At 39.4% G+C, this 23,823-nt stretch overlaps 1 protein-coding gene across 11 annotated transcripts in view; it reads right to left on the bottom strand.

Annotated features, from left to right (window-relative positions):
- The window catches only part of Elavl2 (ELAV like RNA binding protein 2), a 150,035-nt gene that overhangs the window by 17,155 nt on the left and 109,057 nt on the right, over positions 1–23,823 (bottom strand). For all 11 annotated transcript variants that reach the window (XM_087660597.1, XM_087660600.1, XM_087660598.1 and 8 more), the window contains 1 exon segment: positions 13,662–13,765. In XM_087660597.1, the coding sequence (XP_087516723.1) occupies positions 13,662–13,765 (104 nt within the window).

Genomic DNA, 23,823 nt, shown 5'->3' on the forward strand with positions numbered 1-23,823 from the left:
TAACATGTATACTAGCAATGTGCTATCAAAAGAGGTTAATCAAAATACACAAAATTAAAAGAAACCTTTACTATCTTATGGGTAAGAACTGGTAGTTCATTAAAGGTGAAGCTTAATATCTTAGAACATTATGGCATTCTACAGAAGTCCATCTGAAACGAATCTGTCCAAAAGTACTACTGCCCTGCCACTGACTCACCAATGGGAATATCAGTAATAGTGACTTTAACATTGACAGATCAAAGTGGTATGATCCACAAATGAACAAAGAAATCAGTTTCTTTATAAACTATGAACATCTGAAAATTCACCCACTGACAAGATCACCAATGAACAACTTTTATCATTTGTCAAGTTCTGACCCAGAACTACAAACATTAATCTCAGAAATTAAAATACTTGCCACTTTAGACATTTTTAAAAGCCTAATTCAATTTCTTCTAACTTAAAAGAGTGGGAAAGGTCATAATTATGCCCATTTACACTCCAAGTTAATTGCTATTCATATCATAAAGCAAAAGAAGCCCGATTATAACTCTCTGAAAAAGTGACTACCACTAAATGCAAGTTGGCTCTCAGTATACTAAGTGGAGGCAAAGGTCCCACCACAGCTTCATGGCTCCACAGTTGCCTGCTGCACAGCGTCCTCCTGAGCATCTCAGAATACACACTGAGGATTCGGCCTCTGAAAAGGATTCCGAGACCTTAAAATGGACTCAAAGGGAAGGAGAGGTGTGCTTTGATCAGCTTCTACATGCAAAACTACCAGGAGCATATCTGGGAACACATCAAGCCCCACGTACATCATAGTTCTAGATTACCTTTTCAGGACAGACATGCTTTCCCATGGGTGGCAAACGAGAAGGTGAAAGAACAGGGCAGAATAAAGATTGGCTCCAGCAAAGACGATGGGGCCAAGGGAAGCAATCTCTTCTAGCAAAAGGCTTATGAAAGTTATACTTTAATATTCCAAGATACAAAAATTAGAAAACACTACTACGGGGGGGGGTGGCAATAGAATTTCAAGTTTTGCTTGAATTCAGCTGAGTTCAGAGATACCATGAAATACTTTTGATGGTGCTATTCTCTGTTTAAAATGCCTGGAGCGCTTCCTATGGCTTTTAGAGGAACCTAACATTTCTTGGACCTTAATGCTCAGGGCACTCTCTACTTTTTCTATATAAATTCAAATAACCTATAGTTTCCCTAGGCTCCCCGCTCCCCTGCTCCGCACTGTTAAATGAAAGCTGCTGCTCTAACTATGTTTTATCATTTCCAACTTCTTGCAGGTATCTATTTTACTACTCCACAAAGCAATGTTTGCCAGTCCTGTCCACTATAGTCTGAATCCCAGGACTCGGCCTGTACCTACAGTAAACTGACTGTGCTGCTCTTAAATTTGGGCAGAAACAGGGCATGCCTACTATCATCCTGTCTTGCTGGTGACATAACTCCGTGAAATAAGGAAATAACCACCATAATAACTTTGCATATATTGGTATCAATATTTGTTGTGGTGAAGACGGGTAAACATAATCATTGACTAACTTGGAGTTTGTAATTTTTTAAAGGGTAGTACAAACCACAAATCTGATCTGGAATGCAAAAATTCAAGTAAGTGTTATCAACAGAAGAGACTGAAAATTTCTATTAAACATGTTTAATAGAAAGTTTTAGCTGTTGAAATTGAGACTTTAAATACCTGAAGGAAAGAATGCTCAATAGAATAATATAGTACTTGTGGGGTTGGGGTGTGGGAATAAAAAAGACAATGGAGATAATTTAATTCAATTTCCTTAGAAAAGACAAGTGTACACTGGGCAGTGGTGGCACATGTCTTTAATCTCAGCTCTCTGGCTGGCAGATCTCTGAGTTCAAGGCTAACCTGGTCTACAAAATGAGTTCTAGGACAGCCACAGCTTCAAAGAAACTCTGTCTGAAAAAAAAAAACAAACAAATACCAAAAGAACAACAAGAACAAATGTAGCTTGTCCAAAACCACAGCGAAGAGATACAGATATTTCATTCCGAGATGCGACTTCTTTTCTGTGTGTTTTTCATTATACTAGTTGTTGAAACATGGCCTTTGAACTCACAAATAACTAGTGAGATGGCAATCAAGAGAATGAGCAGCTGTTGCCAAGGTGACACCTGAAGAGACACTCTAAGAAGCTATGAAACTCTGCTTTGATAAACTAAATGTTCTCTTGTGTATATATAAGAACTATGAAACATGCATGAACGAGAGGGCTCTGTATAAGCACTTGTCATTCAGATCTGATGAATGCAACCACTGAAATCCACATAAAGGCAGAAAGGAAGAACACACTCCACACAATTGTCCTCTGACCTCCTTGTGTGTGGACTAATAATAATAGTAACAACAACAATAATAATAACAAAGTTTAAAGAGTACATAAAGTTTTAAGTATACTGATTGTTCAATTGATTGGTTTTTGAGTCAGTGTTTCTCTTTGTATAACTCTGGTTGTCCTAGAACTCACTCTGTAACCAGGCTGGCTTTGAAGTCAGAGACCCACCTGCCTCTGCCTCTGCCTCTGCCTCTCAAGTGCTTGGATTAAAGGTGTGCACCACTGCTTAAACGGTATTTAAAAAATATGAAACACATCAAAGTTGGTGACTTGGTTAGTACAAGTACAGAATTTCTTCTACTACTAATGCCCAAGATTTATTTAAGTTATGTGTTAAAAAATAATCTAATTTTTGGAGGCAAGCCAGCATTATAAAAAAAAAAAGAAAAATGAAGAATCTTGACATAAGACCAATTGAAATATACCTACAATGCAGGCTCTCCTACAGCAAGTGCTTCTGCCTCTTTTGAAAATCATGCACCATTTAAAATACAACTGGTTGTTTACACTAAGATTTCTCAGCCTTGTAGCAGTTTCAAATTTCACTGAGTAAAAGTCAAGGCACTTGACCTTAGCTCCAACATAAAGATGAGAGTGACTGATCAGAAGACACTGTTCATGACAGATAATACTAAGAACATGGAATGGCCAAAGAAAAACAAAAACATACTAGTTGTAAGGATTGTGTCACGCAAACTAGCAACTTCAGAAATAACAAATGTGCTTTCCTTTCACATGTGGCATATACTTAGCCTCTGAACATGTCACTAAACATGGTTAAATGGAACCAATCCCATCCATATGTATCAGTTTAAAAAGAGGGTACAAATGTTCCTATTTTCTCAGGTGTGGCAGCTGGAATAAATTCTGGCCCCTTTACTGTTGACTATACAGGCAAATAGCTTAACAAGGACCTTCCATGGTTGTAACAAATAGAGTGTTTGTGACAAAGACACTCCCGAGACAAAACAGAACAATGTCTTCTAAGTTTCTAAAATATCTCTGCATGTAAAAATGTAACCAATATGGACACCCCCAATTGATGAAAGCATTATTATTAGCATTGGTGTCCTCCGACCACTACATACATGCTGTGACATGTGCATGTCCCCTTCCTGGACACACACACACACACACACACACACACACACACACACACACATTAACTTCTTTTAATTAAAAAGTATCTGATTATACAAAAGTAGTAAGCACATTTTCAAATATAAATATAACTTCTGCCCCTTATCTTTACTGTAGGTAAATCACATAACATCGGAGACAATGTTTGGAGGTCTTACTGGGTACATGTACACATATTTTCATGCTAATAGTTTCAAGACTATTTTTCTTCATGGGTTGCTTGTCTGTAGTAAGTCTCCATCAGTACACACTGTATAAGCATTTAAAATAACAATAATCAAATGAACAAGCAGAACTCTCTCATCAGTTGCAGGAGACAACCTGGACTTGCCTACAATACTTAGCCTTTAAATATGACAAGGTGAGAATTTGTGTGAGGAAGACATGCATGTGGCACGGGGAAATGAATATTGATGAAAATATGCAGCTATGGGAAGTTCTTCCACCTGTGTTCTGTAGACATGATTGAAGTTATACGACTGTGCGAAATGTATTCAGTACCGATGGGGAATAACTGGAAACAGTAAGATAGTACTCTCAGTCTCAAAATGGTCACACGTTGGAGAATAACCATGGGAAAACTTTCTTTAAATGAACTTATTTGCAAGACTAATGGTTTAATTCGAAGATAAGACCCACCATTCTCCAAATGTCTATTAGACACCTGAGCTACATATTTCCGCACAAAGCACTTTAACAAAAATAATTGCTGTACTCCTAAAGCTTGTCTCATGGCAGTTGTAAAGATTTTACAACCGAGGTTTTATAGAAAAAAATGACAACCTTCACAGGACAAAATAGATGGCATCTCAGACATCCATGGAACATCTCCAGAAATGTAAGGGGGGGTGAAAAAGGAAGTGCGCCATCTTTATCTTGTTTTGAGATAAACCGTCCTCTTCAGACCCGACTTCACCTTCAAAATCCCATCCTGTGGTATTTAACTACACAGAATGCTCTGGCACCAAGCCCTTTCCTTTGGTCTCACTGATTGATAGCATCCATAACACTCATAGCTATAATTAACCCTCCAAATAGCCTCCCCTTTGCTGCTGGTGGATCAATGTTCCTTAGTAATCAGAGGACAAAGTGCTGAGGTGAGAGGTGTGTTAGCCTTCACCTTCCCAGTTCACTTGACTTTGTGGACCAGGGGTTTGCAGACTATGCAAATTTCACAATTCCCTCAAGACACTGCTTAGTGAAGATCACTAAAGTATTGTTTGGGTTTGACAATTTCTTACAAATCTGTTCCCCCACCCGGCAAATCTGAGAAGGCTTTTGCAAACCTGCATACTGCTTTCATGTAGCTGTGGCTGTGGGACAACATTCAGTTTACAGATCAAATGAGCTTAGTTAAGGTTTCAGACACCAACCCCTTTCTTTAAAAACTATTTTCAGCATGTTACAGTTCTTGTAATAATGTAACAAACTGCCATTTGCCGGGGAGCCCTAGGCAAAAAGATAAAAAAAAAATAGAATCTAAGGAAGGGTGAACAGACAGGAACAGGTGCAGGTGATATGACCTTATAATGAATTACAAAATTATCTTTCATAACAATAGCATCTTCACTGACCACCATGAAGACCCAAGCAACCACAAAAGATACATAGGAAACAATGATATTTTACTTATGAAGTAAATACTCTGAAAAGGAGCTAACTATGCAGGGGGAAAATTTATTGTTTCTTCAATAATTCTAGCATTTTATTAATGAATGGATATTGCTCTACTGTAAAGATTATGTAATATAACCCATAATAGGGGTCTTGTTATTTGTATCAATATTTATTTGGAAATAAGCATGCGTATACTAAACATGAATTATAAAGTTTCACTAACCCAGACTTCTTAGATGAGGCCAAGGCCTAAGAACCATTCCTGGCAGCTATTAGAGTAACATTCTCCTTGGCCTGGGTCTGTTAGTGATCAGATCAGTAACTCCTGGTGACTATAAATCTGTGTTTTGTCAACCACTCCATCCTAGTGATTGTGTGGGAAAACAGAAGTTCTGGAAGTCCCTTATCAGAAAGATTTGAAACTCATAATGTTCAAACTCTGTGCCTCGTTTGTTAGGGTTTCCTGGAGAGCTCATAAAAATCAGAGCCACCAGGTCCCCTTGTCATCTTCTAATGTTAGTTTCTGAATGAGCCAATTCCCATGTTGTGACTTTGAAGCATTTATAGGGATATAAATCACCACCAAATGCAAAATTGAATAAGTCAAAGTACATCTATTGATTCCAAGGATTTGCAGGAGCCCCACAGCCTGGCCAGGGCCTGGGAAACTGTGAAATCATAAAATTCCTGTTGTCCTCATCCTTACAAAGTAGTTGTCTCTATAACCTTTCTAGGTGTGTAAGGAGGGCCATAAAAATAAATCAAGCATGAACATAAAGGTTCTAAATACAGGTAACTAAAATTCTCACGGGAAACTATCTGGATCAGCTGTTTCCAGGATGCAGTCCAATTGCTTCTTTCTTGTCACTTACCTGAGGGCCCATCATTAGCTACCCTAGAGCCTGAGCAGGAAGGATTAAACCCGCACCATTCCCCCCAACCCCAGCTCACGCTCACGTGCTCGAGCGCGTGACTGCTGCAGTTCATTCACAAGTTATTCGTTAGGGTGAAAAGCAGGCATGACAAAGAAGGAAGGATGGACTCTTGAAGTTAAGTACCCGACTCCATCTAACCAGCTGCTCAGAACAGGCTAAAAAGATTGAGAACTAGCTTTTGTGCCTCATAAATTAAACAAAACTACAACTCAACCCTGCTCATAAGCAGTCAGAAATCAGAGCAGCCAAGCTAGCAAGGCCTTACAGAAATGCCTCTTCTGCAAAAGGCATGGAAGGTGGACTAAAAGGTTTGCTCAGGATGCCATTTTCTGACCTGTGTGAATCAGATTCAGATTTTCCTCTCTTATTGTTACCTTAAAACCCAAACTGAAATAGATCCACACTGTTCTAGGGCTTACAGGAGCTTCATTCTTTTTTATATTAAAAAGACCAGTTGGTCAAATGATTCAAAATTCTCGTCAGCTAGATGTATTAAGTTGCCAAGAAAATCCCCACCACAAAACACATACAAGCAAATAACAGCAAATGCAGCCAAAACAGCATGAGCTATTTCCTAACCCAATGTCAATGTTCAAGTATGACTTCCATGTCCTCTCCCTCAGCTCCGGACAGGTGTACTCAAATATGTGTTAACCCTTTCACTCCAATGGAAGTAGCTATAAAAGCCTTTTAAGTTCTTTAGGCTGGCTATAGAGGAAAAACTGCCAGCATGCTCTAAGCTAGACCTGACACACAAGCAGAGTCATCTCCCAACGCCATGACACTCCTGGAGAGCATGCTTGGAGAACAGAATGACCCATCAAACTTCCTGCCAAGGAAGACAAGTTCGGTCCATCACTGAGAATGCCACAATCCTCACACACCATGGTCCACTAAGTGGCAGGAGGATGGACCTGCTCCCCACCCACCATCTGTATGAGCTCACTTCCTCTCTAGCAACTACACAATGATATCCAAAGAAAATACAGTCAAAGAGTGGAAAATTACTGCCCTCTGGGAACTCCCAAATGTTCATCTAACTCTCACCTGGAAAGATGGGAAAAGTCGGGGCAAGGGTGAGGGTGAGGGTGAGGGAGACTCTTCTGGCTATTTGGACAAAGCTCTATAGACAACAGAGAAATCATGGATGGCTCAGGTGAAACAGTCGGATGAAACATGGGGGATAGCTCATATAAAATAACTCATTAATAAGGTCATCTGTTATTTCGCCTCATCAAAGGACTTTATAAAATAGATTCTATATAGATAGAAGAACTTTACAATTAGATGTATCAAATAGCCCAGAAGAAGTTGAAACATGGCTCTACAACCATTGTATTAGTCCAAACCATAACTAGGAAAGCAGGCACTAGGCCTATCTTGCTTATGTTAAAGGCAATGCAGTCCATTTGCTCAGCTTTCACCGCTGCTCCTTTTCCGCACTCTTTCCCCGCCTCCCATTTTTTTCTTTTTTTATTGGCTTTGTAACTGGACAAAGATCTGAACAGGTAAAATAAGTGATGTTTATTAAGATAGCACTAATAGATGTCCAGCAAATTTGAAACCTATACTTCAAATGATTATCTCCGAGGTTTGTGGTCTTCACAAGGAAAGGACAAATAATGGTCTACAGAAAAGCTTTGAAATGAAGGGGCCCCGTTATATGATGTGATTCACAAATCCTATACTTTGACTATCACAACAATAAAGTACTCCAGTCAGAAAAATTCTACATGCTCTAAGATATCAGACAAATATGGAGTCTAGACACAAAACAAACATCCTCTCAGAATGAATATCAAGGTCCAATCCCGTGGCTGTTAATGACCTAAACTCTGTCAATCTCCCTCACAGAGGGGAAATGTCACCTTTGCACAGTACTCATCATTTGTTATCTCTTGTCATTTTCAGGCTCTTCTGTACATTTCACTAGCAAATTCTATGTGGTTCCTCTAACATCTGCCTTCAAATTTCCATCTCCTCATGACCTATCAACATTATGTGGTTTGTCCTAAATGTCCCAGAAATATGCTTCCAGTCATTTTATCAGAGCACTTGCCAACTGGGAAGTCCTCTGCACGGCTTCCATGCCCCCTCTACCTACTCTATAGTAGGATCATATTATATAATAGATAGAATACTTTCCAATAGTCAGAATTCAATGTTATTAAACAATCTATAATGATAATGAAACCCAAACTCATCTCAATCATTTTGTAGCAAAAGGAGGCTACATTTAGCAAAGGGTTTCCCAACACAAGCTGCACTAAGTATGCAAGAGGTGGAAGACAGATGTCAAAACTGTCCAGCCATCAGGATGAAAGGCTGACTGCAAAGGGCTAGTTGTAGATAGTCACTGTGCTTCCAAAACAGAACAACGAAAAAAACATGTATTTTCTCTTCATGTTCTATTAGACTAACCCCATAAAAAGAGTCTGTATTTCTCCCAAACACATATATAATCAGTATATAGTAATCTAAATTAAATATCATTATGAATTACTAACATAAATTTATCAATTACAGTTGAATATCTCCTACCTATAACGACTGGAGAGATAGGGAGATGGGGACTGGCTACACTATTAAGAACAGGCTATAAGGACTTAAGTTTGGATTCCCCAAAGTCCACCTAAAAAAATTGGGCAGGCAGAGAGTCCACTCCAGCACTCAAGAGGCACACTGGCTAACAAGACTAGTCAAATTGTCAAGGTCTGAGTTCAAGGAGAGACCCTGACTCAATAAATAAACGGAATAGTAGATTTAACATGGCATCTCAAGTCAGCTTCAAACTTTCATTCTTTCAAATTCTCTCATATTCTGTCTCTGTCTCTTTATCTCACACACACTACCACCTCTATACACACACACACACACATGCACACACAAACACAGCCAATGGTTTGGATGCCATTCTTTTTCCTGATTTCTTAATGTTCCCATATACACACAGTAAGCTACCTTGAGAGTAGGGCCCATTCACATTTTATATACAACACCTATCAGTGCCTGGCGGGAACATTACACATCCTTTCCGAGAATTCTGTGCATGTCCTGTTATGTGCTGGCTCATCAGTCAGCACCCTGGGGTCTCAAGATTCGATTAATTTAAATTTCCTGGTTTGGGGAGGTCAAGCTCCAAGTTATTTACAGACACAAATGGAAGTTCAAAGACTGAGAGACTTGTGCAGGATGACACACCCAGGTGAACCAAGAAAGATGTCAGAAACAGAGGCTTACATTTCCAATGTTGAGTCCATCACCTGTTAAACAGGTAGGGGAAAGAAAAGGTGACATTTTCTAACTTTACAAATTAGAAATAGTAAAAAGTATAAATCTTTAAAATTTGAAAAGCAATATAAGGATTCAGGATAAAAGTTTATTAGATTACCTTAATCACTGTCAAACTGAACACTTTAAGGAATAGCTTATTATTAATATTGAATACTCTACTTTTTATAAGAGAATTTTCTATATGTACTTAAATAGTTTAATTATTTTAATAAAGATATTCCATATTTTTATAAGTTAGTTAATAATTTTTAGGCAAAAATAATTTTTAGTTTGCTCCATGCTTGGATAATTATGGAAAAAGAAAGAATACATGGGGGGCACTTTCCCAGGCTGCCATACTTCAACGAGTTTCTGTGGAGGTAGAGGCTGGGTTCTGGAATAGTATCTAACAATAATATAAAGTTATGTTCCAGTGACAGAGTTCAAGTTCTGGAAAATAACATTTCATACATCCTACTGATCCAGAAGCTGGGAGATATGCTGGGTCAATGGTTTGTATCACTGCACACATTCGTCCTTCCTGAGTACATGTAAGAGAATATACGGACACTTCAGAAATGAACAGTTTTACTTTATGAAGTAATCATTTTTCTTCTACTCATGAGTTGATATCTGACACATTAATCCAGACAATGGGCAAATATACTGGCTTTAAACTGTGTGCTTTGCCCACTATTCAGATCATATCTATACATAAGCTTCCTTAAAAGTTAGGCAGGAAAGCACATGATGATTGGTAGTCAACAAACCCTGAGCACCTGAGAAGGCCATAGATAGTTCCCATAGGCAATGGAGGACTACTGATGAAAGATACCCTCACACCAGCATGTAATTTCTTATACTGCCCTCAGAATATTTTGGAACTTTACTGTCTGAACTGCACAGAAACCACATCTTTTCCCTATCCTTGCTAACATTAGATGTTAACATCTGGGAACAGCCAGCTGTTATCTACTATGTCAATAGAATAATATGGGCAGAGGTTAGTAAGCACCATGCTGCTGATGAACCCATCACTTGTTACTAGCAAGGGATGTTGTAAACACATTTCCCTAGGAGGCATGGGACAATCCAGAAATGTGACTAATGACACCGAAGACTAAGCATATCAGTGCTGCTCAAAATAAAGTGATACCACGCTAACCTGAAATGACAGCTTTGGACTTCCTGATTCCAAGCCGTTCTTCCTGAAGGTGAAGACTGAACTGTAAGTTACAGCGCAGACCACTCACCTAACGAACTCCAGGTGACAGATATTTTACTCTAACAGAACTGACCACAAAGGCTGAAGGAACTGTGTGTGCAAAGTGACAGCTCTGCAGATGACCCACCCGTTCAAAAGAGCAGCTCACTGCCATGCCGATGGCTGATCACCGGGGTCACTTTTCTAATACAGTTTTGGTTCCAGAACAGGTGCATCAAAACCACTCCTCCCACTTCATTGTAACAAATACCTTAGATTCCTGTGGGGCCTGAGGGAGTTTAACTCACTGAAGAACTAGCAAATATATGTCATTTGACATTCCAACTATTACACAAAGCCCTACTGGGCTGATAAACCCTCTTTCTCAGTATTTCAGTCACTACACCAGTATTAAAAGAAAAAAAAATCACGAATTACCGAAGTCATACTGATATGGTGGGTGGCGTGGAGAACAGAACAAAGTCCAATATTTGAGAATCTTAAAGGTCATTATAAGGAACTATATACAAAGCAGATATTTTCCTCTAAAGAAAAGTATGGTGTAATGGCAAGATTTTTGGTGGAATATTAGAAGTAAATAGTTACTGCTGTCTTCAAATATGCAACCTTGGCTAACCTGTATGGGCACCAAGGTCTCCACACTTACTGGAGAGAGAGTAGTGTATGAGTCTAAACCACAGCTGGACCATGCGGACCCCAGGCTTCTGTGGTTACATGTGGGTAGAGAGCATGGAGTTCAAACACAGCAAACCCAACAGGAGTTGGAACAACCTAGCAGGACAGCAGCCAAAGGCAGAGGGGCTCTCTGAGAAGTGAGAAATGGTAAGATCAGTCTGACAGCCACCATCAGGATTAAAGGCTTAAGTGTAGTTTCCAGATCACACAGAGAACAGTGAATACAAGAAGAAACACACTTGAGATTTCATAATAAGAACATAAAACCTGTCTAATAGAAAAGAAAAAGGAAAAATAGAAATACCAATATAGACAAAAATTGTACAATCTACTTCTGGAGAATGGTCTGCTTTGCCTCTCAAGAGAAAACTGGGCCAAACTGAGGATACCAGCTGTTATCTGATATTTTTGCAAGAACCAAATGGGGGCAGGGAAAGAAGTAACCTGCTGCCTGCCCATCACCCCTCCTAAATCTCAGAAAGTCACAAGTAGCAGATGTCACAGTATAAAATCCACAAAGCATTACTGTCCTTGCTTATCCATTCAGCCCAAGCAGCTGGGTCTGAGGAGAGAAGGCTGGACCACTGGCAGTAGGGAACAGCTGTCATCAGTGGTTTCTGAAAAGACTGAGTACATTTCTCATATACTGACCTGCTTCCTCTGCATTTCTACCTTTCTTGGGACCTTACAGCATGCAGTGTATATGGCAAAAGAAGTGACTCACTAAGAATGAAATAAGGGTGATTATTTCTGGAGCGAGGAAAAGGGTCATTTGCTGAGATGAGCCAGCCCAATCACATTTCATTTTCTTTTTAACAACAACTTGGGCTGTCAGCACTAAAAGCAATTGATTTCCAGGATTGCTGATCATTTTAGTTAAGGAAGAGGAAGCCTACAAAAATCCATAGGACATAGAATACATAAAACAGCCTGAGGAAAGCTAGATAGTGGGCACCATTACTCAGGGCACTGTATTATCACTATTAAAAACCTGAACATTTGACATGGGGGAAGATTAAGCAGACAAGTGTGAAGCATCAGATTAAAGAAAAGATCAAAACCAACTTAGGTCTTTATCATCTTAAACTTCTCGAAGATTCTTTTTAGAATTCTGAAAATACAATAGGCAGTTCTTTTTCTGATTATAGGATACATTGTCTCCTTAGACATTTTTGTTACTGGAAACACCCAGAATTCTCGGACATCACACCTCTAAGTATATTTGGAGACCATCATGCGTTTCCTTTAGATGAAAAGCACTGACAGACATTTTTCTTAGAATAAATATAAAGAATGAGGTGTCAAAACGACCCAGGGTTAACAAATCACCTTAACTGTCAATCCTAAGAGAAGTTACTTTAAGCACAAAGATGAGACTTCACTTTAAGATCCCTCTTCTAGACAAGCCTCTAAGCAAGATGGATACCAGTCAGTCTTGACTAACTTCTCACCTCTTAGCCTCTAGTGTAGGTTGGCTTCTTAAATCATGGGTAGAAAATAAGTTCCAGCCTGAGTCAATTGATAGAGACTGTCTGGAACACTATCTTGAAATATACTGGGTAGCCACACCTAAATTCAGCAATTGCGAGCATGCACCATGATTGATATGAGATGTCCACACTGGGCAGGAGGGAGTGAGTTGATGACACGGGCTAGATTCGCCAGAGGCAACATTACTTTTATTTGCCAAAGAAAAAGAAATCTATGCTTGAAACTGGATCAACTTCTTATCCAGGGAATTCAGGTAAGGATTTTAAAATATAACCCTGCAGAAGAATATCCATAAAATGACGTGTACATCGTCAAAGGAAGCACGACCTGTGTACCAGGTAAGCTTCCAGACAGTCCATCTCCTCGGAAAGCTGCTAGGACCGAGTCAAGCAAAAACCCAACTACCAGATCCGGCTTGCTTGTGCGTAACCACAAATAGTTTTGTATGTTGAATTGGAAAAAGTAATACTTTATTGTTGATAGAATGTATGAAATTTAAGTTTGGTATCTATAAAAAAGGGCTGCATTAGATGGCACTAGGACCCATCTATATCCATAGATGGCACAGTTACAGTCTGGGTCAAGGGCAGAGGTGAGAGACATGACGGAGTCTTACTGGCTTACAACTCTAATTACTACTGTTTAGACAAGTTCAATAATCTCTCCAGTAACAGGTCAAGGAGTCTCTGTAAAAGGAATTAACAGAGTACATATCTGGGAGCACTGTTGCTGTTTCTGCTAATATAAGTGTTTACATACAATCTTAAAGTTGCCTCCTTTGTTCAATATGCACAAAAATATTACACTGTATAACTCAGACAGGTTAATGAGGCCCAAATAAAAAAAGTACAGATAAACTTTAAATAATTAAATCAAATAAATAACAAAACCCACTTATTCTACAAGTAAATTTAAGAAAAATTGTGAACATACTTTTATTGTTTTGGTTTGAAGTCTCAATCCATTCAGAGTGTTGATCGCTTTCTCTGCATCCTTGGGATCAATGTAGTTCACAAAGCCGTAACCCAAGCTCTGCCCTATGGAGAGGGAAGAGGAAAGGCATGTTAGTTCGAACCCACCGACAGGAGGTGACTGCTTCTAGCACAGGCTCCTGTTATTTGTAAATGTAAATGTCTTAGAAGTCAGCAAGCAGTGCTGCTTAAGAAACCAGACCATCACACAGCACATGCCTAATCCAGGACAGGGCAGCAGCCCCAAAACTGGGTGCACCTCTCTGCTGAGCTCCAGAAGAAACAGAAAACTATGAGCTTCGCTTTCCTCACCTCAGAGACGGAAGATGGAAACAGCAACTAAGAATCTGTCAGTGTTTCATGACTTGTACTGACACATTTACCACATTTCACAACTACGGTTACTATAGACAGTAAACTGGCAAAGAGGATTTGTGTATCCAGGAATGTGCTACATAATGACATTTTGGTCAATGACGTGCTGCATGCACAAAGGTGTTCCCATTAGAGTCTAATTAAACTGAAACATTCCTATCACCCAGTGAAATCATCACTATGGTGACCTCATAGCACAATTCAGTTATGTGCTTATGATAATACTGATATAAGCAAATATATAGAACGGATCATATGAGAATGCCGTTATATTCAGGTTGTGCAGTAAATACTTGGTAATAATGGCTATTACTGGTTACTATATTTTATATTATGCATTTAATCATATGCATTTAAAAAGATGTCTTATACAAAAATATGCCATGTTTTTTGTATACAGCCTACTCAAATACATCTTTTGATTTTTATCAAGATCTATACCAGGTGATTGATCTGGCTAATCTAGCCTAAGGGACCACCTATAATATTCATACATGACAAAATGGACTAACAGCACTTCTCAGAATGAGCTGTCATTAAGCAATGTATGACCACATGCACGTGCATACAAACACGCACATGAGCGTACATGATTTTAGAAGGGCGTTTCTTTGGACAAATGAAATGGAACGTACTCTAGGTAATATTCTGATCTAAAACTGGAACACAGCAGAACAAGCAAATGATTACACAGAGGATAGCATACATGACGATGAGAGAAGGTAGAAAGTAAACAACAAAACACAAGAATAACCTCCAAACAATTACTGCTTATTGCCATGGTGGTGGCCTCATCAGCTAGCCGGCCGTCTAACCTCTCACTCAGTGGGGCTCTGTATGTATGTCTGTATGTATGGAAGGCTCTGTATGTATGTCCATATGTATGGAAGTACCACGGATGGATAAATACTGTAACACAAGCCTACGTCACAGATCAAAGTTTCAATTGAGGCAAAATTTCTCCATTGGAAAAGAGACAGGAGACATAAATAAAGGATTAGACAACAGACATTTCCTGGAAAGTACAAACGCTTTTTTAAAACCCCGACTCTCTAGCAGTGTCATGGGAAACTGGGGAATGTGCTCTCAATGCGTCCCCCAAGTGCTGCATTTTGGTATTAAGGACAGGCACTCTGGTTACTCCAATGTGTGACTTCCTTGCTAATAAGATAAACACAGAAGGCCAAGCCTGAGAACTTGGGGAATATACTTGGAAACCGTGATCAGAATTGGGAAAAGAGGAGCTAACATATTCCCTCTTTCCGAACTGTGTTTCCTGTAATCAAAAACAACAGAAAACAGAGAGGGGGGCTTGGGACATTAGGCAGTGGTAGAGAGCTTACTTAACACGTGCAATGCCTTACATTAGAAGATCAGCACTTCAGAGAACAACGAGAGGGGAGAGCCGCAAATGCATAGATTTAACTACAAATTTAGACATGCACCAGGCACACTTGTACATAATGTAGATGAAGGCAAAACGTCTGTGCATATTAAATAATCTACAAGAAAGTCACATGTCAAGGTACTGTAATTTCAAGTCTTCAGATTTTTACCAACTTGAGAAGCGTTTCTTACTTGTCTTCTGTCATTGAGCAGGATTCAAGGTGGCAGAAGACAAAAAGAATAAGCAAGAAACCACTCATAATGGAATGAATATGGGATTTGGAGTCTGGCATGTGAGTTTCAATCTTGTCTCTCCTACCTACCAACTATGTGACTGTGAAGACCTTACTCTTAACTTTCCAAGCAACTGTTCCCTCACCTTGAAAATGAAGATAATTCCTACACAGCTTAGAGTACTTAAACAATGCCACCAACCCTCATTACAGAGAAAGTGGACATCTGAGTCAAAGACTACATAGGGAAAGTAGTGCACATACTCCTTACTACGCAGTAAGGAGTTTAAACATATCCACTTACGGTCATATCAGGAAGAAATTAAAATCTGGTGAAAAAGGAAGAGACTGTCAGCCCTGTATTGAATAGTTTTATCACTTTACTACTCTATGGTAAAATTAACTAGGAAGTGCATCAGAAGAATGCAATTTTCCTTTCTACAGGTAGTTTTCTACCAGCAACTGTTTTAACCTGAGCCACATGCTAGAACAGAATCACTTAGAAATCTTAGAAAGTCTGATTCCTACAGTTTGAAGCATGAAAACAGCTTTCCAAAAGTTTGGTATTATGAGGGTACAAACATCCTGAGAAGTGTTGTTTCTGCTCACTTTTGGCTTTTGGGCTTTTTTTTTTTTTAAATACTCATCTCTGTTCTGTGTACAGCTTAGAGGAGTGAGACCATCTTCCTCTTCTCCCATATGTATGCTTCAGGGTTTGCGCTCAGGTTATTGGGTTTGGCAGCAACCGAATTGTCTTGCTAAGTCATCTCACTGACCCAAGGAAACAAGTTTTAATGGTGAGTTTGAGGGTACACAGCACATCTGGAAGCTATGAGGGGGCCTGAGCATGTAAAATGTCTCCTCAGGGAGACACCGTTTTGCAGATGTATTTTTAAGAGATTCATGGTGGTCTTTTGCCTCTGCTGTCACATTACCTACTCTTCTGGGCCTCCTGAGGTGGGCCTTAGGCAGTCATGCTTCTAAGCCCAAAGCTGTGCATGAAGAAGACTGCTCCAGTTGTTCCTGCTGACCTGTTTCTCAGGTCAGCAGGAGTCCTGGCTCCTAGCTTGCTATGGGCAGTGGAAGATTTGCAAAATGAAACCAGGAGAACTTAAATGGTGCCATTAAAAAAAAAAAAGACATAAAGGTCATTGTTAGAGAGCCCATTCTTTAAATACACCCAATGCAATCTGCCTAGTTATAGTGATGGATAAAATTCTTATTATTAATTAAACTTAAACACGCATTTACCTCTAGAGAACCTTTTTTCCTTCTTAAAAAAAGCTTCTGATCTGGCTTTTTTGAGATGAATGCCATCTGCAAACTAGAATGTGTTCAAGGTAAGTGAATTTTCCTATTAGTAACAAAACAATGTAAGGGTTGTCTGCTCCTTTAAGGTACATCATTATGTCCACGGTTACCATAGCAAACTGAACTGTTGGGGTACTAATACAGGAGACAACCCTTACCTGAGAAGCTTCTATTCTCAGCAGATTGAGAGTAACACAGAAGTCCACAATTGGTGAAGGTGCAGAGAACAAGAGAGCGTAGCATTCTCTGCCCCGAATGGGATATCCCTAATAGCTCCTCTCTTCTAGGGCTCAGGGATCATTATGGAAGAGAGGGAACAAAGTGTGAGAGCTAGAGGCAGTGGATAACTACAAGGAAAGTGTTTTCCAAACACAGCAGGACAGCCACACTACAACTTCACATTTGTGACAGCAGGTTCAAGACCTGTGTAAGCTCAAGCCAGACAAATCCCAGATGAAGAGGGGTGGTGGGCATGAAGTCCCACTGCTAGCTGAAGAGTCATTGGCAAAGGAGAGCTGCTGGGAGAGGGAAAGTCAATGTTCATCAACAGTGTTTGTTGCCTTGGTAGGTCAGCCATGCTTCAGCGAAGGCCACACATCAGCATATACCATCAGCACACACTGAACTTGATGAGCTTTTTAAAAAGAAGGACACTAAGTTGGGTGGGTAGGGAAATGAGGGTTGGATCTAAGAGAGTCTGAAGAGAGGGGTGAATATGATCAATACATACTGTATGAAATTCTCAAAGAATTAATATTAACAAGAAAAAATACAAGAGTAATAGGAACTTTACAGATTTTCAGCATAAAGTGGATTATATAGTCAGTAAATACTGGAGCCTCAGGTATACAAAGGAGTCATAAATATGGGCAGTCCCCTCCCATTATCCCCTTTCAGCCCTGTGGTAATCTACTCCTTAGTTATAAACTCACAGTGAACATGTCTGATGGCCACAGTTTTCATGTAAATAAGGATGGCACTGAAAGCTTGGTGATGGCTTCTACAATCTAAGAGACAGGTGCTACAGCATCAAAGCCAGGTGCTGCCTGTGGGACTGAAAGCTGTCTACAGAGGCTGTCTCCATGCCCAAAGTCAGGACATTTTTCTGACAGGCTTCAAACACATGTGTATAATACTAATTTATAGATTTTTGTGGGTTCTAGCAAATAATAGTTTATTCTTACTTTTATGCAGATGTTTGCTTTTTAAAAATTATCTTACATTTATATCAACTCTTCTACAAAAAGCGTTGTCAACACCACTTTAAAACATATACCAACACCGATGGATGGCAGAAGACAATATCAAAATCTGGAGCTAAGAATGAAGTTGTTTTTATTTAAAAACTATTCTACATCTAACATGACAGATTTTAAAGAAAAGATGTATTTATTTTTATTATATATGTATGGGTGTATTACCTGCATATTGTATATACATAACTTTTGTGCAGTGCCTGTAGAATCAGAAGAGGGAATCTCCTAAAACTAGAATTATACATTGTTGTCTACTACTATGTGGGTGTTAAGAAGTAAATGTGGGTCTTCTGCAGGAGCTGCCAGTGTTCTTAATTTCTGAGAAAATTCTGCAGTGCTGCAAGACGGTATATCATTTATTATTATTATTATTATTATTATTATTGAAAACAGTTGTGTCACTGGCTGTTTAAAGTGATACAAATCAAATGGAATTGTGTATTTGTTAATTACAAAAAAATTATCAATACTCTGTTTTGCAAGTTAATAAAGTATGATTGATTGGGTAAAAAAAATAAAAAAATTATCTTATTTATACTATATTTTTGATTACAAGTTTGTGTTTTTAAAAAAGCAAAGCTGAGAAACACCAAGGAAGAAAAGGCTACTGGAAAAACTACTGAGTCAGGGTCTGGTCTTTCTATTTCTGTGTTCCCTAGTTACTTACCAGCAGGACCTTGCAGGGAAGGCTTGGGAACCAACCACCTTTCTCTTATCATCCAAATGGCCCAAGTTACTCTGAGTTTAGGATGGACACATTAATCACTCCCAAACTAGACATCACTTTTAGAAAACCTCTTACAAAGCTCCACATTTAAATTCCAACTATAATCAATAAATGAAAGCCAACACAATTAAGAAAAAAACATTTCTTAAAAGCAGAACTAGCATTACTTACTCCCCAGTTACCTTCGTCCAGTCTCTCAAGGATTTCGCCTTGGATCTAACAGTATGGCACGGATTCTAGAGCTTCACTAGGGAAACAACTCGGATGGACAGTTACACAGACACTCTCACAGGAGTACCGAGCTCTCTGGACTGTAACACCACATGCAAGCCAAGTTGTAGATGTCCTTTTTTATTTGCATGCTTTTTAATTGAACATACACACCCAGAAAAGAATGCCGTCCTTCACAAGAGATAGAAAACCATGTCTAAAATGCAGTTATGAAGAAGCTGCTCAAACCATGGTCAATGGCCTGAAACACAACTGAAACACTCCAGCAGGCCCTGGCAGGAACAGTGCTGGGGTCAGAGGAGGAAAAGCGAAGCAGGAAAAGCACCTGTTAGTGGTAAAGTGACACTGTGGGCAACACAGTAAATGCCAATTTATCCCAAACTGTGCAACTAAAAGCATCAGCCACTCCCTAACCACCTACATTGCTTTTAACAGCATACTTTAATTAAAACTTAATTGCATATTTTAATTAAAAATACACAATCTTCTGGACCTGTTTCCTTCAAAGGTCACTTTATTTAGTTTTTTTTTTTCTTTCCTTATTTGAAATTACTACCAATGTACAAAATATCAAACTAACCCCTAAGGTCTAAAACTAAAGGCAACAGACTGCCATAATTCTTGATTAAAAATCTGGCATATTAATCTTATCCAATCAATATTAAATGAGACCCTTCTCAACAAGAATTCGTGGGGGAGGGCTGGAGAAATGGCTCAGTGGTTAAGAGCACTGACTGCTCTTCCAGAGGTCCTGAGTTCAAATCCCAGCAACCACATGGTGGCTCACAACCATCCATAATGGGATCCGATGTCCCCTTCAGGTGTGTCTGAAGACAGCAACAGTGTACTTACATACATGGAATAAATAAAATAAATCTTTAAAAAAAAAAAGAATTTGTGGGGGAAAGTCACACTTAAGTATTTCTTAATCTTAAGTATCCATTCTTTCACTATTGAAACCTACATTTTGCTAGGCCTCAGAGTATGCTAAGGTTAGGCAGTGTTCATCACAAGCCTCCAATCTGAGGAGACAATGAACAAGAATAAGAATAAGGAGAAGCACCAAATGGGGTGAGAGTGAGAAATAGAAGAAGGGACACTGCTCCTCTTTAATCGCAGCAGGGTGGACCTCATCCTGATAATAATGTCTGATACAAGACCAGTAGGGAGTAGAGCCTGGACCAGTGACTAAGACGACTTCCTACAGCATGCTGTCCACTTACACAGCGAAATTTGTCTCTCTTCCTCAACTGGGCATCTTTTGTTATAAGTATTTTGAGTTGATTTATTGCTTCTCCACTCTGACTATTCACCCTCTTCCCTAGGCTCTGAAATCCAAGGCAAAAGCTATCATCCACTACCGTTACATAGGTGGCCTTTCTAAAACACACCAAGCTGACCATGCCCTGCTTTCTAAGATCATCACGGTCTTCCTGCTGTCTTCTACCAGGGCTCTGTTTCTGCTGGTCCTAGAGATTTGCCCTAATATGCACATTTGGGTGCCAGTGCTGGAGGACACTTCTAGAAGTAGCTTACTCACACAAACCTCTGAGACTATTTATGAAAACACTTGCTGTCCTCACATGCCTGCCTCCTAATGTGCAGTGTCCATTAACAGTAGTGACGAACAGTCCTCCCTAGTAGTTCTCCAGCAGGCCTCATATCATGCCTTATTTTATCATATATATGTACTAGCCAATTTGGGTGCATGCTGGGCTAATTTGAATATAGGCAGATCATTCCACTTTGGTATTAAGCAAGGTAGGGCAAGCGGACCTCAGTTCCTGACAAAGATCCTATCACATACTACTTAGTAAGTAAATGTTCAGTAACCAAATAAATGAGCCGTCCACAAACAGATGAAGGTACGTAAGGGCAGTGTCTGTGCTCAAGAAGGGATCGAGCTGCCCTTGTGAACACGTTCCCCTGCTCCTGTCTTGTACCAGATGGATCACAGAACATGGAGATGAGATGCTCAAATGTTACAGTATTCTGTCTTCATAAGGGAGTCAGTCATATGAGCTATTTTTTAAAATAGTTCATGTAAAATTTCTCATATGAAAATTTTCTATAAATACTGTTAAAATGAAATCTCAATTTAAAAAATAATGTTATATAGAGTAATTTGATAGATTTACATAAATCTGTTTCACAAATCTGTAAGTATGAATTATGGGATGTCAGCATATAATTTTGTTGAAAGTGCTTTTTCACTAATATAATTAAGTCTGCCGAGACTATTCACAAACGAGTCAAATAAAATGCAGAGTGAATTCTGTAAAAACCTGGTAGTTGAATCAACAATAAAAGGTGAGTACACTGATTGATGTGTATCTCTTATTTCATTTAGAGAAGTAGTAATGTTTTATGAAATACCAGAATAAAAGCAGCATGGATCTTTTAAATCTCAGAGTTATCAGAAACAGGTTGCTGATGGTCTTCTGTCAAGCAAGACTCTCTTGCAACCTGAAGTCTAACAGTGAAATATTTGGGCAGGGAAAAAAAAAAAGGAAGATAGATTTGTGATCTCCCAAAAGCCCCTGTGTAGAACTAAATGCCTTAACTAAAAGGGGTAAGAAATTAAGGAACAAGGTTTGGAGAATTTGATTTCTAGGGAGAAATTTTGTTTAATAAAAACCTAGTTCTCTCATTGCGCTACCCTTCTCTCTTTCTCCTCCCCATGCACAATAAAGTTGCAAATGTGTTGTCTTTCTTCAGATGGACTCTCTGTTCCTGGGCACCCGTCATGTGTGTCTGTTCAGACAGGCTGTGTACGGCAACTCTGGCACCAGAGCGGCATAACCCAGATTTTCCCTGCTTTCTTAATATCTCACAGCATGGGTGCCACAGAGCAGGGGAAAGGGAAGAGAGAATCTTGGGAATAGAGGGATGCAATCCTTCCAGGCCAAGTTTCTCTCCAAATGTCCAGTCCTCTCTCAGCCTAAGTCTCCTCCAGATACAATGAGGTATTCCATTTGAATATCTGCTAACCTAGGTCATAACAAACAGCTCCTTGCTGCCCTCTAATGAATCAGATCCAATGGAGAGGGAGCTGCTGGCAGGACCTTGATACTACAGTCCAGGCCAGCTCTCAACATGCAGAGCATTTTGACCAGATTCCCAAAGGACATTACCAAGGATTAGCACTGGGACAGAGAGATCACCCTAGATGTTCACACAAAACAGATGGGTGGCTCTAAAACTCACATTCTGCCCAAATGTGAATAAAGCTGACCTGAGACTCAAAGGACCTAATACTAAATGGGTTTTGGAACTTCAGAAAAGAGTTTAAATTGTAACTTTTCTGCTGAAATCAAAGTTATAAGTAGTGATTATTTGGTAAATATTACCTAAAGAGTCTAATTCTATGGGGAACGTCTAATGTCCTCTGCACCAGGGTATTTTCTCTGTAAGTTAATTTTAATGGCCATATCTGTCCTGATTATACAACTAGTAAGGCTCTATATTTTCCTACAGTTCCAGTCCCAGTAATTATGAATTTGCTGGCAATGCAGTGTGACCTTGTTTAAGTTGGCGAAAGTGTGGGTTCTTAATACATCACCCTTGCAGACAGCATTAAGAACTCCCACACAATTCAATCTTAGGTTATCGAGAACAGAGAGAGCATATTAAATCCTCTCAATGTTCAAGTACTGCACCAGGTACTATGAATACCTTGATTGGGAAAAGTTGAGCATAATCTGAAGAGAGAAAATAGATGGATTCCTCTCATTCCAATCTCAAGAAAGGTCTCCAGTGTCAAAGAGAGTAAGATGGTGGAGCACCTTGGACAGGGGAACAAAAGCCAGCATTTGCCACCTACTAGTTTAGATACTGTTCAAAAGGAGCCATCAATGGGTTCACCTCCAAATAGTAAGGCTGCTGTTATGATGGGAACAAAACCCTAAAAATGGCAGGTAGCCAAACACTCAGGCCCTAAAGTTCAATTAGGACATGAGCAAGTCTAAACCAATGCCAGATCTACTCCTGGTTAAAGGCGTGGGTCTGCAATACTCTCTCCTTCGTTTAATTAATGTATGTGGACCTCCATTCACACAAATACTTATAGTCTCTGCTTTGTCTTGTGCTGGCTTAAAAGGCAATGGAGTTGTTTGAGTAAATATCATTTGAGATGAGGGCAGAAGAGCTATATTCCTCAAAATAGTATTGTGGCAAAGCAGGAAGCCAGTTAACGACTGTGGTAGTAAAAAGGGCATCTGCTATTGCTAGCACTACCAGCTGGTGTCAACCTTCACATGGGTGCATGCACACACTCACACAAAGAAACCAGCGAGCAGTCTACCAAGAGGCAATGCAGCTTTCTTAATGTGGGCTTTTACCCTGCAAGACAGCATTTTTATTTAGATACTGCACGAAAAAAAAATTAAGCCCCTAAGCACTATAATTAGTTGAGTAGCCTTTTTGACATTATGTCAGCCTTGCAATTTACTAGGAAGGCTGTTTTGTCCGAAATTTCAAAGAGAAACATTTGATTATACAAACTGTGAAAGGAACATTAGATTATGCAGATCGTACCAGGTCTATATGATAGAAGATTCTTCTGGAGATAAATTTTCTTCTTAAACACATACTTTTAAAGAATGT

Source organism: Rattus norvegicus, chromosome 5 (genome assembly GCF_021556685.1).
Source record: "Rattus norvegicus strain SHRSP/BbbUtx chromosome 5, alternate assembly SHRSP_T2T, whole genome shotgun sequence".
Taxonomy (NCBI): Eukaryota; Metazoa; Chordata; class Mammalia; order Rodentia; family Muridae; genus Rattus; species Rattus norvegicus.